The following is an 18,634-nucleotide window of genomic DNA, read 5'->3' on the forward strand; positions in this document are numbered from 1 at the left end:
ACTGCCCAGCCAAATTCCAGCTCTATCATTCATAAGCTGTATGATATAGGCAGCCATTCTAACAGCTCACTTCTCCATGCCTCAGTATCCTCCTGGGTGAAATGGCGATCTTCATTGTACCCACCTCATAAGACACTTCTGAGGATTACTGAGAGAATATATAAACCACTTAGAACAGTACCTGGCATATAAAGAATCCTATATATGTTTTAATCGTGGTTATTATAACATGCAGATAAAATAAACATTTCTCTAACTGCCCAGGCAGGCCTTTCTCTTAAAAAATCTTCCACATGTACCTTAGGGGGCAGTGAGTTTCTGTTAATGGGGGAGGACCAACTCAGAAAAGGGGAGTGAGAATGCCTGCACAACTGGAAGAGTGTAATCAACCTCACTAAGCTGTACATGTAGAAACTGTTGAACTGCTGTATGTTTCGCTGTGTATATTCTCAACAACAACAAAATAAAATTTAGATAAAAAAAAACTTCCACGTGTAAATGGAACTTCTTGTGATTATTAAAATACAAATTCATCTGAAAACATTCCTGAATTCATAGTACCCAAAAAACCAAGCCGAACTCATTGCCGTCGTGTCGATTCTGACTCATAGCAACCCTACAGGACAGAGTAGAACTGCCCCATAGAGTTTCCAAGGAGCACCTGGTGGATTCCAACTGTGGGCCTTTTGGTTAGCAGCCCTTAGCTCTTAACCACTATGCCACCAGGGTTTCCTAATTCATAGTACGTTTTCCCAGTCAAGGTTAAAGGTGCAACTAATACCATATGAGGCTGAGCTGCTTTTTAACAATAAAAAAAACTGTTGCTGTTGTTAGCTGCCTTCGAGTTGGCTCCTGACTCAGGGCAACCCCATGTGTTACAGAGTAGAACTGTTCTACAGGGTTCTCTTGGCTGTATTCAAAGGGTTGGTTGGTTTGTTCATTCTTCTATTTTATCTTTACAGGGAACTGAGCCCCAGAAAAGGCTTGTGACTTGCCCAGGGTCATCCAGTGAGGCGCACAGGACAGGGCCCCAGCATAAGTCCCCACTCTGGACACTTTCCTTGGCACTTTCCAGCAGCTTCCTCAGGCTTTCCCCTGACATGTACTAGAAGTCAAATCATCATTTAAAATTGAATTTTCTGACATAGCCACTTGTGCTCATTTTTAACCTGTCTCTCTCCCTCTCCTTTACAACAAAGTTAAGAAGTAGTTCAGTCAGTGAACAGTTGTGTAAATTCAAATAAATTACCTAACCTCTGGGTCCTGAGGTTCCCTCTCTGTAAAAGGCAGAGAATACTATCTTGCCGTTCCTCCATGGAACAACAGTAAGGTAGGGCCTAGGGAAAAGGCACAGCTTGGAATCCAGCCCTCTTCTAGTGCCAGAACAGGAGCAATTCCTCGGTGCCTTCCCGAGGCCTGATCAGCCTAGGACAGTGTTGTTCAGTGGTTAGAGACTCAATATCTTAAAGCCATTCATTCCTCTCCCCTTTCTCCTCCTAAAGATAAACCAGCAACGTATATCCAAGAGGTTGGGTAGGGCAGAGGGTATCTGGTCAGAGGGTGATAACAGGGCTCATGAACTGCATGCCTGTGGGCTCAATCACTTATGTGTGATTCCCTTTGACTCATCCTTTCCCTCCTTTCCCCTTAGGTCAGCAGTGATCAGCTGGAGCATCGAGTATTTCCCAGGTAATCAATTTCTCAGAACGAAGAAGTGCAGAGCAAGGGCCATTAATGCGTACTGACTCATTCTGAACGTGTCTTGCTTTTCATAATCAAACAGTCAAGCCTTGCTCTTTCAACCTTTAAGGCATGATGTAATGTCCTCTGGAAATAACACTTAAAAATCAGAAACGACCCTCTTGCTACAGAGTATCCATCAGTAAGTACCTCTTGTGATACTTGAAGGAGCGCTGGTGGCGCAGTGGTTAAAGCGATCGACTGCTAATCCAAAGGTTGGCAGTTTGAAACCACCAGCGGCTCCTCTGGAGAAAGATGGGGCAGTCTGCTTCCGTAGAGATTTACAGCCTTGGAAATCCTATGGGGTCGCTAACCCGACAGCAGTGGGTTTGGTTTTGATTGTGATACTTGCGAATGCCTGGGTTGTATAATTGGTTAAGTACTCAACTACTAACCAAAAGGTTACAAGAGTCAGAATCGATGCAACGGCAATGGGTTTGGTTTTGGTGATACTTGAGCAAAGGGCCTAGCAGTTACCATAAAATCACATGGCTCTTAGGAAAGGCTCCTCCAGGACTCAAGTGGGCAGCTCCTGCAACTCAGGGCATCCCCTGATCTCTGGCCCCACCCCTTCCTGTCTTTTGTCAGTTGCTAGGAGAGAAAAACAGTCAACATAAACTGAGCTGCAATTTTGGCTTGGGTGTGGAATGGGTTCTGTGAAGGCTTCCCTTGAAGGCAATTAGAGGAAGTAAGAAATTGACTTCGGAAAAATAAAATAAAGCTCAAGGAGACGGACAACTGTAGATTTGGAGGAGGAACTGACAGAGGAAAAAGCTCAGGGCTCGGTGGCAAATGTTGTCTCTGGATCATCAGGGAGGTCAGGGGTCAAGGGCTTAAATGAGAAACTGGAAAAAGAAGAAAGCTAACTTACGTCCACTTAAACTTGAAAATCTGGGTTGAAATTTTATGTCTGTCACAATAACATAGAAGCCAACATTGAGGAGCAAAAAGAAGCTATTCACAAGAAAACACACTCTGTATGATTTTGTTTGGAGGCAGTGGTGGTTCAGTAATAGAATTCTCCCCTTCCAAGTGGGAGACCCGGGATCAACAGCTGGCCAGTTGACCTCATATGCAGCCACCACCCATCTGTCCATAGTGACTTGTGTGTTGCTATGATGCTGAACAGGTTTCAGCGGAGCTTCCAGACTAAGACACGCTGAGAAGAAAGGCCTGACCATTTACTTCTGCAAATCAACCAGTGAAAAATCTTATGGATCACAGTGGCCTGACTCACAACCGATCACAGGGATGGTGCAACGCCGGGCAGCGTTTCATTCTGCTGTGCGTGTGGTCCCCACAAGTCGGGGGCTGATCTGATAGCAATGAACAATAACGTGATTCCATTCAGAAACAAGCAAAACTAAGCTATGGTGTTGAGGATCATATTTAGGTGGTAAAACCATAAAGAAGAGCAAGGAGGTGATTATCATAAGTCAAGGATAGTGGCTAAGTTTTAGCGAGCTTCTGAGGTGCTACATACAATGTTCTACTCCTTGACCTGGGTGATGATTGTACAGGTGTTTCCTTTATAATCATCTCCTGTGCATTTGTGTTTTATGACCTTTTATGTGTGTTTATTTCACAACAAAAAAAAAGTTAAAAAAGAAAATGGAAAAAAATTCAAGTACGCAAGATCAGAGAGTTATATTCAGAAGCTACAGTAGTTTAACACAAGACTTGAACCAGTACTAGAATAATTCATGCAACAGAATGCAAACATAGTTATTTAAATAAAAGGCACTCCTCTCCTAACCTAATTTTATGGTTTGTTCTGGTGTGAAGACTCAAAGTCTCCACATACAAAACCATACCTGCAAAGTCATCTGCCCAGGATAATAAATGCACACCTCTCACCCAGAAGGTGTGAATAACTTTGTCACTACAAACACTTCCTCAATAATGCTCACTGTTCACAGAGCACTCCTGCATACACTAACTCACAGCCCAAGGCCGTGTCATCCCCCTTATAGAGATAAGGAAGCTTAGCCTCAGGAGTAGAAGGCTCACCTCAAGTACAGTTCAAATAAGAAGCAGAAATCAGACCAGCACCAGATCTCAGACGGCCACCCCAGGGCCCTTTTAAGACAAGGACCTTCCTATTCCCAGGAAGTGAGCAGGCCCATGTCTTTTCCATGTGGAAGCAATGAGATAATGAGAAAAGAAATTACTACCAGCATGACAATGCTACCACCTTCCCTATGTCACTTTCACACTTTCATTAAAGCACCTGCCAAGGGGTATTGTAAAGATTAGCTCCCGCCCTCCTCCCAAAAAAAGAGGTTAGCTTCCCTCACTAGACCATGAACACCTTAACAATAGAGCTATGTCTTCCCATTTCTGGGTCCCTAAGGCTTTGTATGGAAACTCTTGTGGTGTGGTGGTTAAATGCTACGGCTGCTAACCAAAAGGTCGGCAGTTCAAATCCACCAGGCGCTCCTTGGAAACTCTATGGCGCGGGTCTACTTTGTCCTATAGGGTCGCTGTGAGTCGGAATCGACTCGACGGCAATGGTTTGGTTTTGGGGCTTTAAGGCTTTGTATAAGGCCTCTGGGAGGTAAGCGCTCGGCTGCTAACCGGAAGGTTGGCACTTCAAACCCAAACAGAGGATCATGGGAAGAAAGGCCTGGCAATTAGCTTCTGAAGGACCACAGCTGTGAAAACCCTATGAAGCAGAGTTTACTCTGACACATATGAGGCAACCAAGAGTCAGAATCCACTCAACAGTAACTGGTTTGTTTTGGTTTTTAAGGTTTTGCACAGTAGCACATAGCACCTGCTCATTAAGCATGTGCTGATGAACGAATGAATACATGAAGGTACAAACAAATGCATTCAGAGTCTGGTGTTCCACACCATGCCATCATTCCTGCACAGTGCCACTTGCCTTAAGATTTTTTAAGGCAGCTAAAATGACAGGCGGTATCTGCCCTTTTAACAGATTGCCCATACATCCTCTACTACTTAAAAAAAGGTTTCACGTCATATATAAATCTCCGAAGTGGAGAGAGCTGACGGGTTAATTATAGACACAAAGAGCAGGGGCAAATGGACTATGAGGTAAGCGAGTCTAAATGTGCAGAGGCAATGCCTACCCAGGGCAAGCATTTATTAATAAGCCACAAGGATTCACCCACACTGCCAGATTTCACTCTGTGCCAGGCTCGGGGGCGGAGGTCTCCATGTGGGGAAGGCATAGTTCCTGCGATTGAGGAATTCGGCTGGTGGCTGGGAAGACTGCGTGGACTTGTGAGAATAATCAAGGAAGTCCAGTAGGACAAGGTGTGCAGGTGACCGACAGGGCCAAGAATTAGGACACCTGCTTTTGGGAATGGAATAGTCAGAGGAGACCTCCCGACATGGCAAGGCCCACCTGGAAAGATTGGGGGGTAGGATTGGGACTGGCAGAGAAGGCCTCCTCTCCTCCTGTACCTCCTTCCATACTCCTTCAGCTGCTGGAGGCAGGGACTTAAGTCAAAATGACCTACAGGCACCTTCCCAGACTATTCAAGGAAGAGGAGTATTTAGAAGATGGGAGGGGGGTCGGGGAGCAAGTTTGAGCTGTGCCTCTGACTCAGATGGGCCCAAAGGGGCCTCCAGGCAGGGCATAGCTGCCAAAGGGTGGGCTTCTGTTCCCTTTCTTCAATCAAAAAACATTCATTATGCCTTCTAGGCACAGGCACTGAATGTGGCAACTTGCAGTGGGACATCAGCTGTGTTTGGACCACGCTAGACAGCCAACAGTTAAGAGCTTGATAACAAAAGGTTGTTGGTTTGAACACACCTACCCTGCTGCTCCTCCAGAGAAAGACCTGGCGATCTGCTCTGGCAAAGACTACAGACTAGAAAACCCTATAAGGCAGTTCTAGGCTGTGACCATAGTCATATGGGGTCGCTTTGAGTGGAAATCGTCTTGACAACACCTAACAACAGACGGCCAAAGCCTGAGCCTACACACTCCCGTCTCTGATCTGGGTCTCCCTAGGGTTGCCACTTTATTTGGGGGTGATGGGTCTGGTGGTCCCAGATCGAGCCTGGGCCCTTCCAAACACATGAGCCCCCCGAAGTTTTCAAGAACACCCCCAAACACACGGGGTGGGAATCCCACCCCACCCCAGTACCAACTCCTTCATCCCCTGGGGATGATAATTCGGGAATGGCTGGTGGAAAGACGTAATGGCCACCACCCGCAGGAAAGAATGACCAAGAAGCTTATCTGGGGTTAGTTTGTTTGTTTCCAATACTCTGCTTTTCTCCGAATGGCAGACCGGGCTATGGATCAAGTCCCGAGAGTGGAAAACTAGTTGTTTCGGTTGTTGTTTTGTTAACCCCACACGCCACACAGTAAACTTTCCACCCATTCCACCTCACTTTCCAGGTCTTTCCTGCTGCTTCCAAACTGCTTTCTGCCGCCCTGAGTCTTAAGAGCCGGGAAGGCCCATCTCCTAGCGTGCGCGATCTTGGGGGACCCTCATGCCCTCGCGGGTTCACAAGGCGCGCCCACACGAGGAGCTGCGCTTCCGGGGAGGAGGAACGAAAACTGCCCTCTTCTTTCTAGCGGACCCCATAAGTGTACGCCCGGCCACCTGCCGGCTCGCTCGGGAACGCAGCGCCAGGGAAAGAGCGACGGGAGCTGCCCTTCCAAGGCGCGCGGAGAGCGCTTAGCGCGTGGTGTACCCGGCACACCTGGACTCGCCGCTCGGTCCCGGCTCCCGTCCCCGGCGCCCAAAGCTGCCGTCCCCGATAGCGCCCGCGGAGACCCAGGCTCCCCAGGACGCCGGGGCGCGCCGCCCTCTTGCCCAGGAGCGTCCTGCTTTCGCGCGCGTCCCAGGCTGCTCTTACCCGGGAAATGGCGAGCGGCTGCTCGAAGTCCTTGCCCCCCACGAGGCGGAAGCCCCATGGTCCCGGGCCCTGGAGGACTATCTGCTGGGTGGTCATGGCGCGGCGGCAGCGGGCGAGACAGACGGGGTAGGACTGGGCTCCCGGGGCAGCTGTCGGAGAAAGAGCGCGCGGCGCGGAGCCAGCGGCTTGGGACCAAGGCGGGAGGAGGGAGGGCGCGGGCGACTCCGCCCAGTCCGCGTCGCTGCCGCGCGCCCCGCCTGTCCCCTCTCCGCACCCTGCAGTCGCTCCCCGCCCCGCGCGCCGGCTGAGGACACGGCCGGAGTCGGACAGAAAGAGCTCTGGCTCTGCGCGGGACCCCAGCACCACCTCGCTCCTGTCCCCACCCAGCCCCGCCGCTCTCAGCCCCGCTGCCGGTGCTAGGTGAGAGGGCTGGTGCCGACTCACCGCGGAGGAGATAAATATGTATTTGGTCCTTTTTAAAACAGTTTTAAAATGTGCAAAGTCAATCCTCTGAAGTCAGCTCCAGTTTTCTACTTGCATTTTGTAAACGATAATGATGTTTAAAAAGAGCTTTCGTATGATCTCATTGGATGCTAAGAGGCAGTTAAGGGCCTTTAGTCCCATTTTACAGATGAAGTAACTGAGTCCGCCTGAGGTTAGAAGACTTGCCTGAGGCCACAAAGTGGTGTGTTCGGACCACTGACCCAGAGTCCTGAGCTAGACAGCTCCACACAGGGACTATTCTAATGCTAATAAGGCCATAGCACGATTTTATAATTGGACTTCCTGATCACTGGGTTGGGTGGGATCTGCCTGGAAACCTTTCCTCCAGGCTGGAGTTCCCCTAGGTTCCCACCTTCTCAACAGTTAGTTCATGGACGATTTATACCTCAAGTCTGGGGCAGGCCAAGTGCTAAGTGCATGGAAAGGGCACTGGGCTGAGTCAGAGGACCTGGGTTCCCAGCCTGACACTAGCCCTCTATCTGGGCTCCCTGCCCTCCTCCCCCTAGACTGCATTCTTCTGACTCCCCACCTTCCTCAGAGTAAAAGCCCTAATCCTTAAAACTCTCATAGGATCAGTCACAACTACCTCTCTGACCTCACTTCCTGCTGCTACAGGCTCCCTGGCTCCAACCACACTGTCCTCTTTACTCTCTTTCAGGGCCTTGCATTCTCCATCTGTCTGGAGTGCCCTTCTCCCAGACACCCCCAGGGTTATCTCTTTGTTCTTGTTCTCCTCTCAGTGAAACCTGCTCTAAGCACCTATTTAAAACTTACTCTCTTTTTTTTTTTTCTCTAGAAGGGAGCCCTGGTGACGCAATGGTTAAGCCCTCGCCTGCTCACGGAAAGGGGCGGGGGTGATTACAAACGCTGTAGTGGGTCCACAGGAGAAAAACCTGGCTATTAGTCCCATAAAGATTACAGCGTGGGCAACTTCTACTCTCTGTTGTAGGATCGCTATGAGTTGGAATCCACTTGAGGGCACACAAAAATTCCTTCAGCTTTCCCTGCTTTATTTTTCTCCATTGCGTTTATTACTACCTGATGCTTCAGTGATCAAGCACAGGGCTGCTAACTAAAAGGCCAACTGTTTGAACCTACTAGCCACTCCACAGAAGAACGATGTGGCAGACGACCTTCGAAACCCTATGGGGCAGTTCTACTCTGTCTTATAGAGTCGCTATGAGTCCGAATCAACTCAACAGCGTGAGGTTTGGACATAAACCTTGAAAGAGGCCTGGAAGTCTTCTGAAAGGTCACAGCCGTGAAAACCCTGTGGAGCAGTTCTCTGCAATATGTGGGATCACCATGAGTTGGAATCAATTCAGTGGCAACTGGTTTGCTTTTTGGGTTGACGTATTCTTTCTTTAATCTGAGAAAAAAGGCGTAGAGTTACAACCAGTAACCAACCACCAACACCAAAATTGCATCCTCTTTCATTAAGATCCCGTTACTTAGCAAACATGCTAGTGTTTCAAGTCCCTGCCAAATTTTAAGGGCAATCAACAAATTTTGATTCTGCCCTTAGATGCAGAGTAGTTTTCAATATTATGTATCCTTGTAGGAAAAGAACGTTGAAAAGCCACAGCTGTACGCTCCCTAAGGGGAGGACTGCCTGGCATTCATCCCCAGGTGTCCTGGACCTCACATGGACCTGAAACATAGTTGTTGTCACAGAGTTCATTCAAACTGATGGGACTCCACCTGTGCAGAGTAGAACTGCTCCATAGGGTTTTCCAGGCTGTGACTTTTCAGAAGCAAATTGCCAGGGCTGTCTTCTGAGGTGCCTGTGGGTGGGCTCCTACTGCCTACCTTTCAGCTAGTAGTGAGGAGTAGTTGAGCTAGTAGTTGTGTGCTTTGTGACACCCAGGGACTCCATAGCAGATGCCAATACATGCTTGTTCTGTACAACATTGTATACGGATACAGGGCATTAGTGCGTTAGTCAGATGTGTGCGGGGACATCTCTGCCTCAGGTGCTTCATCGCTAACTGTTCTCAGTTGCAGTCTGGCTCTACACAGCGGGAGCTCTGAAATGGTCAACTCATTCTGGGTGCTGATTCCAATGATATTTAAAAGGAGGAAAAAAAGCTATATGTATGAAGATATTAATAGCAGCATTATTTATAAGGACAAAAAAACTAGAGTCAACCAATAACAGAAAAGTGGCTAAATATGGTATGGCCATATGAGGGAATAGAATGCAACATGAAACTAACTGATAACCAGGAAGACTCTGAGGAGACAGGAAAACGTGTTTTCAAATATGTAAAAAGGATGGAACAAAATGTTCTGTCTACCATGTTAAAAAAAATAAAAACCATGTATACCTATTGATAAAAATTAGGAGAAAGCACAAAAACTAACGCCATATGGGAAATGGCATTGGGGAGAATTTTTTTTTTTTTGTAAGTTCCTCTAACGATGATGTAAAAGTTTCAAAATAATCAAAAAGAATGATCTCAGCGTCTTTGATGGGGACTGAATGCTAGCCTTTCTGGGGGTGGGGAACCTCATCTTCTATCATTTTTTGATTCTCCCTGTTCTCCCCCAGCAGCTGGTTCTGAGTTGGGCACACAGTGTGTACTCAGAAAATACCAGGTGACTGATTAACGCTCTGACCCCCAAAACACAAGCATCATATGTATTTATCCATACTTTCCTGTTCCCTCAGACCTGACTGCTAGGACTCCTGCCCAGCCCCAGTCCAGTGGCCTTAAACAACCTCTCTGAACTTCAGTTGCCTTGTTATTATTATACATTCCTCAAAAGTTTCTTGACCTAAACAGCGTCTATCAAATATCTGGGTATTTGGTGGTGGGGACGGGGAGACGGGAGAGGGGGGCTAGTAGAGGAGGACAGGGAGAATGCAGAAGAAATGGAAGCAAGGGGGACAGGAAAAGGCCAGAGGAGCAGTGGACTGAGAAGCCAGGGGCAACGGTGGATCTCTCCAGCTCTCAATGCGGTTTTACAGTGTGGACGGGTGGGAACCCTGCTGCCCGGATTCCCCCAAGTCTGACCTCTGCAGAGCTGGCAACCCCCAGAACCAGGATGCAATTGCTAGGACCCTCTAGACCCATGTGTAGAGGCTTTGCTTCTGGGAACCACGTCCCCCGCTTTTAATGGACAATGAGCCTAGGGCTGTGCTAGGCTTTACATATGGTCTCGTTGAATTTCTGGGACAAGTTCTGGGCTTGTCCAGATAACTCATCCAAAGTTACGTGGCTTGCGGCCAAGCCAGGATGACTGCAAAGCTCCCATTGCAGGAGATCACTGCCATCTCTGGGGCTGAGAGTTTCTGGCCAGGACCCTTGAAGGAGCATAGGTATCACTGAGACTGGGACACCAGCTTTTGGATCTGAGCCCCAGCCCTGCTCAATGGGAGAGAGTGAGCCGGCAGCTCTGGTCTCGCAGCAGGCCAGCAGGGCACTGCGCACGCAGCTGCTCCCATGTCCCCAAACCGGTGCAACAGCCCGGGCACTCTGCTCAAATGTCATCCGAGTGACTTGCTTCTCTTTTCTATGAAAACAACTGAAAGCCAAGGTTAGAGGCGAGCAAAACAAAGACGTCTCTCCGACCTGTCCTATCTCTCGCTTATGTTACTTACTTAACTGTTACTTAACTGTTGCCGTTCAGTCAATTTCGACTCATAGTGGCCCTATAGGACAGAGTAGAATTGCCCCATAGGGTTTCCAAGGCTGTAATCTTCACGGAAACAGACTGCCACATCTTTGTCCTGCAGAGTGGCTGGTGCGTTCCAACTGCCCACCTTGCGGTTAGCAGTCGAGCACTTCAACACTGTGCCACCAGGGCTCCTTCGCGCTTGTCTAGTCCCTTCCAATTCCCAACCCTGCTCCCAGGGTCTGTGCGTCCCTTGCTGGGGTCCCATATGTGCCTCATCCTGGCTCTGCTCCAGGCCAGGCAGCGGCAGGACCAGGTAGGGAGTGCCTTCGGCTGCACCATGGTTGGACCTGGGCTCCTAAGTCTTGCTTTTCTTCCACTGCTTCCTGCTCCAGCCCCAGGGAAATCCTGAAGTGGCCACTGTGAATTAGGTACCTGCACAGAGCATGCTCCATGGAGCGCCTGGCCTAAGGAAACCTAGTACTGGACCAGGCTGCAGTTCCTTCTGGGATACTGAAGGCGTGAATAGATATGCTGGTGGCCCGAGGCCAGTCCTTTGCCTAGTAGACAAGGAAATGAGGCAGAGCTGGAGGGCCACACGTGTGTTGCCCACCTGCTCCTGGCTCTCATCCCACCTGGACAGGCAGACCTCACACAGGGTTCCCAGAAGCAGAGAGAGGCCTGGGCTGCTACCATTTCTGAAGCACCCCTGAAAAAGGAGAAGAAATTCTAAAACCAGATCACAGATAAGGTGGCTCATAGTAAACGTTTATATTGGAGAAAGTAAGACAAAAAGACCATGGAATATAAAAGTGGTGTTCACAAGATAATTAATGGACTAATAAAAAATATAATTCATCTGTTAATGGGCCCCAAATTTAAAGTTGTATGATGAACATATTTCATTTCCGTCATTGTATTTCTGTGGTGGTTCAGTGGTAGAGTTTTTACCTTCCATGCAGGTGAATGATGTACCAGATAATGTACCTCATGGGCAGCCACCACCTGACCCTCAGTGGAGTGTTGCTATGATGCTGTATAGGTTTCAGCGGAGCTTCCAGACTAAGATGGACTAGGAAGAAAGGTCTGGCCATCTATTGCAAATCAGCTGATAAAAACGCTGTGGATCACAGTGGTCTGATCTGCAGCTGATCATAGGGATGGTGCAGGACTGGGCAGTGTTTCATTCCATTGTGCATGGGGTAACCATGAGTCAGGGTGACTCAATGGCAGCCAACAACCACAGCAACAGTATATAACCCTGAGGAGTCGGAATCAGCTCGACAGCAATGGGTTTTTTGTTGTTTTTTAGAGAAACTTCAAAAGTCCAAATTTGAGACTTTAGTTCACCTGAAGCCATCCTCTGTCCCCCTCTCCAGGAGAAAAACAGTAGCTTGGGGTCAGTGTTACCCATCTAGGCCCAGCCCAATCCCAATATCTAGAGAGTAAACATTGTCCTCACTTACTAAACATTGACTGAGTCAGAATATATTAGGCACTTTACATACATTGTTGCATTTCATCGTGTACAGAGTCTAATTAACTAGCATGACACCCTTTTTACAAAGGAGAAAGCAGAGGGCCTGATATGTGCTGCCCAGGTCCTTCTTTGAGGAAGGACATGTTGCCTAGCTGCTGGGAGTGCTGAGGGTGGACTGTCTTCTACAGAGAGCAGCCTTCCCAAGGGCATGCCTTTCCCCAGGCAGCCCACAAGCAGTGATTGATGGAGGTAGAAGTAAAGGAGTAAAGGACTGGCCATCTGGCCCAACATGGGACAGCTTTGATGGGTCATTTTGGCTGCAGAGCACCCTGTGGAATAGGCTGAGGCTACTGGGCCAACATCACAGCTCAACTTCTCTGCCCAGTCCAGCTTCCTTCCTGCTCCCTTCCACCAGTGTTGATCCCAGGGGCACTCCTCAATAAACACCCTACATGCTGAACTCTGAGGTCAAGGGAACGCAGCCTGTGGCAGGCCCAGAGGGGTTAGGAGGCTTCCCCAGAATCATTCAGTAACCAAGGAACAAAGCAAAGAGAGGCACGGGAGGCAGGAAAGAGCTATAGGATCTGAAGGGCTTTTTAAGTGGAGGGCAGGAGGTTATTCAGAGATTCCTAGGCTCCCAGAAGGCCCCTCAGGTCCACAATCCAGGGAGGCTCCAAGGGCCAGGTCTCCCTGCTCCACTGGCAGGGACACTCACAGCCCAAGTGTCAGCAAATCAACCAGCCTCAATTCTTCCGGAGATGGCCTTTTGAACTGCCTCTTAGAGGAGGTGGAATCTGAGATAAGCTTTAAAAGCATGAGCCAATATGGAGGCAGAAAGGACATACCAGGCAGCAAAGACAGAGTGAACAAGCTAGTGGAAATGATAGAATGACATTATTGGATGATGGGCAGGCTGGCAAACTGGGTGGGAAGGGCTCTGAATGTCAGTGATCTGATTCTGTGTGCAGTGGGGAGACAGGCAAAGGCTCTCTGTCAGTCCCATCTTGTCCCACCCATTCATTTGCTCTCTCTCTGTAAATCCATCCTCCCCCAAATCCATTTCCTCTCAAGGGTTTGTCTGTGCCATTGGCCTGGTCTGCCCCGACTGATACTGCAGTTGACTATTTATAGCATCTGAGGACGGATAGAGTGGCCGAGCCAGTTTCCGTGATGCCAGGGATCCTAGTGGGTGACTTCATCTCTGCTGGGTCTCCACGTACCCTCTCTAGATCTGCATTCTCTCCTATTACCTTCAACACTCCACTTCCATGTGGTGATTCCTTGGGAAGCATCAGGGCTGAAGCGGGGTGAGAACAGAACAGAAGGCCAGCTAGCAGTGACTCTGCTATCTCCAAGTACCACCATAACCAACACCCCACACCCCTAGTTAGGATACACTGCAAGCCGGGGAGAGGTCTTAGCCATCAACACTGGGTCATGTGGGTCTGAGTCCTGGTCTTCTACCTCCAGGCCTGGCCACCTAGCCCACTGACCACTTGAGAGTATAAACCCCAGAGAATAGGAAGCAAAGATACAAACTATAGAGGTACAGGGAAGTAAAAGAGGACAGAAAAAATAAAGTCAATGACAGGACAGTGGCCATGAAGACAGCCACTATCCTAGGTATAGCCAGACTTCAGTTCCTATTTTGGGTCTCTGAAAGAATAATGTCCTTCCCTGTGACCAGCATGATAAAAGAGAATTCTGCCATTTGTCGGCTGTGAAAATTTGGCAAATCATTTAGCCTACTGGGGCTATTTCTTTCTTCTCTTTTAGTAAACAACTATTTATTGAACACTTACCATTTGCTATGCACTGTTCTATGCAAAACAGATAAAAATTTCCTCCCTTGTGGAGCTGACATTTTGGTGTAATGTACAAATAATAAGATAAATTATACATTATGTTATGTGCATATATGCTTGTACCTGTGTGTACGTACTTATGTAAGTATGTGCACGTGTATCTGCGTGCATATGTTCTCTTACCGAAAGGACGGAGAAGCGATGATACTCCAGAGCAATGAGTAGATCTAGCTCAGATCTTGATTTCTAAATACCGTAAAAGGAACCAGCATTTCTCAAAGAAATTCCAGGGCTGTGGCAGGATAGGAAGGAGCCCTGTTGTTAACAGTGGTTAGAGCACTTGGCTGGTAACTGAAAGATCAGTGGTTTGAACCCACCAGCTGGTCCATAGGAAAAAAGATGTGGTAATGGGTTTAGTTTGGTTGGGGCAGGATAGGTACAAGATGAGCCTAGAATAGTTTGTGATGCAGAAAGTAAAGAAGTACTTAAAGAGGTGATAGAATATGTTACGAAGACACAGAGCCAGCCTAAAGCGGCCCCCACTGGCCAACTGTTAGACAATTTGAGCAGTAAAATAATAAGAAATTATAACATATCAGAGAAAATAAGAATCCAGAAGTCCACATAGATAATAACTTGTTGTCGTTAGGCGCCGTCGAGTCAATTCCAGCTCATAGCGACCCTATAGGACAAAGTAGAAATGCCCCATAGGGTTTCCAAGAAGCAGCTGGTGAATTTAAACTGCCGACCTCTTGGTTAGCGATCGGGCTCTTCACCATTATGCCACCAGGGCTCCAGATAATAACTAGATATATAAATAAACAAATACAAAAATAAAGGAATGAATGAAGGAGAAAGAAGGCTCTTACTTATAGTTGAACTCTGGCAAATGTGGAGGGAAGGCTGGAGTTTGAAAACAATCATGTTACAACCAACATCAAACTGACTGCCGTCAAGTCGATTCCTACTCACAGGACTGGGTAGAACTGCCCCACAGAGTTTTCAAGGCTGTAAATCTTTACGGAAGCAGGCTGCCACTTCTTTCTCCGCGGAGTGGCTGATGGGTTCCAATTGCCAACCTTTTGGTTAGTAGCCAGGCACTTAACAACTGCACCACCAGGGCTCCTTATCAGCCAACATAGTAAAGATTAATTCAGGCAAGAATGATTATTGGATGCACAATCAAGGGTGAAGGTTTGATGAAGAGCAGGATATTTGTATGGTCATAAAGTGCCTCCCCGCAGATTTCTTATTAGCTGCAAGGGAAAAAATAATAATGACACAATGGAGAAATCAGACATCTTGCCAGGAGATCAAAATTAACATCACCAGTGAGGGACAGAATGACACTGTAACATTGCTCATGGAACATTCCAGCCAGGAATGCATCACCTGAATCTAAGCACGAGAAAACATCAGACAACCCCATATTAAGTAAAATGGGGCTGTATCTTCAAAAATGACAATGTCATAAAAGACAAAAAAAGGCAGTGAAAATATTTCAGGTTAAAGAGATTAAAAAGACAGACGCCCAAATGCAATATCTGATACTAGATTCAATCCTGTACTTGAGGGGGGGAAATGTTTAAAGGACAATCGTTTGGTCAATAGACAAAATTGGATACAGATAGTAGATTAGATAAAAAATATTTTATCAATATTAAACTTAATGAAGTGGATGACTGATCTGTGGTTATGTAAGAGAAATATACACTGAAGTATTTGGGGATATAGGCCCCTGGGTGACCCGAACAATTTATGCTCGATTACTAACCTAAAACTGTGGTTTGAACCCATCAGTGGCTCCATGGAAGAAAGGCCTGGTGATCTCCTGTAATGATTATAGCCAAGGAAACCTTATGGAGGCTGTGGGCCAAGGTCTCAGGGGACATCCTGCTCAATTGGTATAACATAGTTTATAAAGAAAATGTCTACATTCTGCTTTGGTGAGTAACATCTGGGGTCTTAAAAGCTCACAAGTGACCATCTAAGATACCCCACTGGTCCCACCCTGTCTGGAGCAAGGGAAAAGACACAAAGACACAAGGGGAAGATTAGTCCAAAGGGCTAATGGACCACAATTACCACAGCCTCCACCAGACTGAGTCCAGCACAACTAGATGGTGCCCGGCTACCATCACCAACCTCTCTGACAGGGATCACAATAGAGGGTCCCAGACAGAGCTGGAGAAAAATGTAGATCAAAATTCTAACTGACAAAAAAAAGACCAGATTTGCTGGTCTGACAGAGACTGGGGAAACCCCGAGAGTATGGCCCCCGGACACTCATTTAGCTCAGTACTGAAGGCACTCCTGAAGTTCACCCTTCAGCCAGAGATTAGACAAGCGCATAAAACAAACAATAATACAAGTAGCTCAACCATGTACGCAAGACTGAACAGGCACACCAGCCCAGGTGCAAGGACAAGAAGGCAGGCGGGGACAGGAAAGCTGGATGAATGGAAATGGGAAACCCAAGGTTGTAAAGGGGAGAGTGTTGACACGTTGCAGGGCTGGCAACCAATGTCACAAAACAATATGTGCATTAATTGTTTAATGTGAAACTAATTTGCTCTGTAAACCTTTATCTAAAGCAAAATTAAAAAAAGAAAAGAAAACCCTATGGAGCAGTTTTACTCTGTAATACATGGGGTCACAATGAGTTAGAATTGACTTGACAGCAATGGGTTTGATTTATTTGGGGATAAAGGATCAAAATATGTGTAACTTATTCTCAAATGAAAAAAAGTTATGTGAATGTGTGAGTCTGTGAGTGGAGAGAAAAAAAGAAAGGCATGAAGAACAAAAGCAAGAGAGCAAATGATGAAGCAAGCAGGGTAAAATGTTAATAACACGTGAATCTGAACAAAGGGGCTCTTTGTACTCTCCTACTCTTGCAACTTTTCTGTAAACTTGAACTTATTTTCAAATAAGTTTTTTAAAAAGGAAAAAAATGTATATATAGTATGATAGATGGTATTACATTCTATGGAGAAAAATAAAGCAGAGTTGCAAACGCTCATAAAAATGGTTAAGGGAAGAGTCCTCAGGGAAAGTGATTTGAGTAAAGACCTCCTCAAGGTGAGTGCGCAATCCATGCAGGTATCTAGGGAAAGATTGAGGCAAAGGACGTAAACCTGGAGGCCAGTGGGATCTGCAGCTGAGCGAGTGAGGTCAGAGAAGCAGCAGAGAGCCCGCCTGGGCAGGGCCTCATGGGGCATCTGACAATCACTAGGAGTAAGCGGGAAGGTCATTAGAGGACCTTGAGCAGAGGATTAACATGATCTAACTGATGTTAACTGATGTTTTCAACACTGATGGCTGTGTCGTAAATAGATGTCAGAAGAGGCAAGACTAGAAGCAGGGGAGCAATAAGTGGGCTGTTGCAATGATCCACGCAAGAGGTGATTATTGGTTTGGAACCAGCATGGAAACAGAGGAGTTTGTGAGCCATGCTTGGATTCTGGCTAAATTTGAAAGGATTTACTGATGGATAGAAAGTGAGGTACAAGAGAGGTTTTGAGGATGACTCAAGTTTTTTGGGCTGAACAGCAGCTACATGGAATTGCCATTAACTGAAAACGGAAGCCCATGGGAGAAGCAAGGAGCCCTGGTTGTGCGGTGGTTCAGCACTCGGCTGCTAACCAAAAGGTCAGCAGTATGAACCCACCAGCCGCTCCACTGGAGAAAGATGTGGCAGTCTGACAGCCTTGGAAATCCTATGGGGCAGTTCTACTCTGTCCTATAGGGTCACTATGGGTCGTAATCAACTTGACAGCAATGGGTTGGGTTTGATTTATGGGAGAAGCAGCTTTTGGGAGTGTGCTTTTGGACATATTTAAGTTTTGGATGCCCATTACCGATATTTAAGCCAAGATGTTCAGCAGGCAGTTGTATATAGGAGTCTGAAGTCCAGGCAAGAGACCAGCATATAGATGATATTTAAAGCCACAAGACCGATGGTCACCAGGGTGTAGGAGAAGTGGAGAGGTCCAAGGCTTGGGCCTGGGAAGCACCAACTTTAAAGTCTTGGAAATGAGGAGGAACTGACAAAGGAGAGCGAGAAAGGAAACAAGAAGAGGGTAGCATTCTGGAATCCAAGGGGAGAAAATATTTCGAGCGGGGAGGAGTGATCAGGTGAGCCAAATGTGGCTGAAAAGCCAAGTGAGTTGAGTGAGGGTTGAGATCAACTGCAGGATTTAAAGACTCGAAGGTCATTGAGGGTCCTGATGAGAATATTGTTCTAGGGATTCAAGCAAGGAATGACAGAAGAGGAATTGGAGACAGCAAGCACAGACAGCTCTTCACAGGAGTTTTGCTATAAAGAGAGGAATGAGGCAGTAGCTGAAGGAACAATAAGGATCGGGAGAGGTATTTCCTTAACTGAAAAAAGGGGACTGGCCTTCCTTGCAAGGTCGTTGAAAGGTTGCTGTAATTGTATATAAGAGATTTCATTGTTTCTAGGTAAACGGGAGCTATTGTTACTCTTATTCTATCTCTGGCCTGACCCTGCTCTGGGTTGATATTTTAATGCCCCCTGGATTAAAGCTTAACGTCCTCTTTTTTCTGCCAGGTTTCTTTATAAAACTTCTAGAAAGCCCTATTCTCTCTCTTCCTGGGTTCCCCCCTTTGCCCTATCTCATCT

At 47.1% G+C, this 18,634-nt stretch overlaps 1 protein-coding gene across 1 annotated transcript in view; it reads right to left on the minus strand.

Annotated features, from left to right (window-relative positions):
- The window catches only part of PDLIM1 (PDZ and LIM domain 1), a 53,406-nt gene extending 46,610 nt beyond the window's left edge, over window positions 1-6,796 (minus strand). Inside the window, exon 1 of the mRNA XM_049855244.1 lies at window positions 6,583-6,796. Coding sequence (XP_049711201.1) covers window positions 6,583-6,678 — 96 coding nt within the window. The 5' untranslated portion in view covers window positions 6,679-6,796. The remainder of the gene's footprint in view (window positions 1-6,582) is intronic.
- Between the last annotated feature and the right edge of the window lie 11,838 nt (window positions 6,797-18,634).

The sequence above is a fragment of the Elephas maximus genome, chromosome 16, assembly GCF_024166365.1.
Source record: "Elephas maximus indicus isolate mEleMax1 chromosome 16, mEleMax1 primary haplotype, whole genome shotgun sequence".
In the NCBI taxonomy this organism is placed as follows: Eukaryota; Metazoa; Chordata; class Mammalia; order Proboscidea; family Elephantidae; genus Elephas; species Elephas maximus.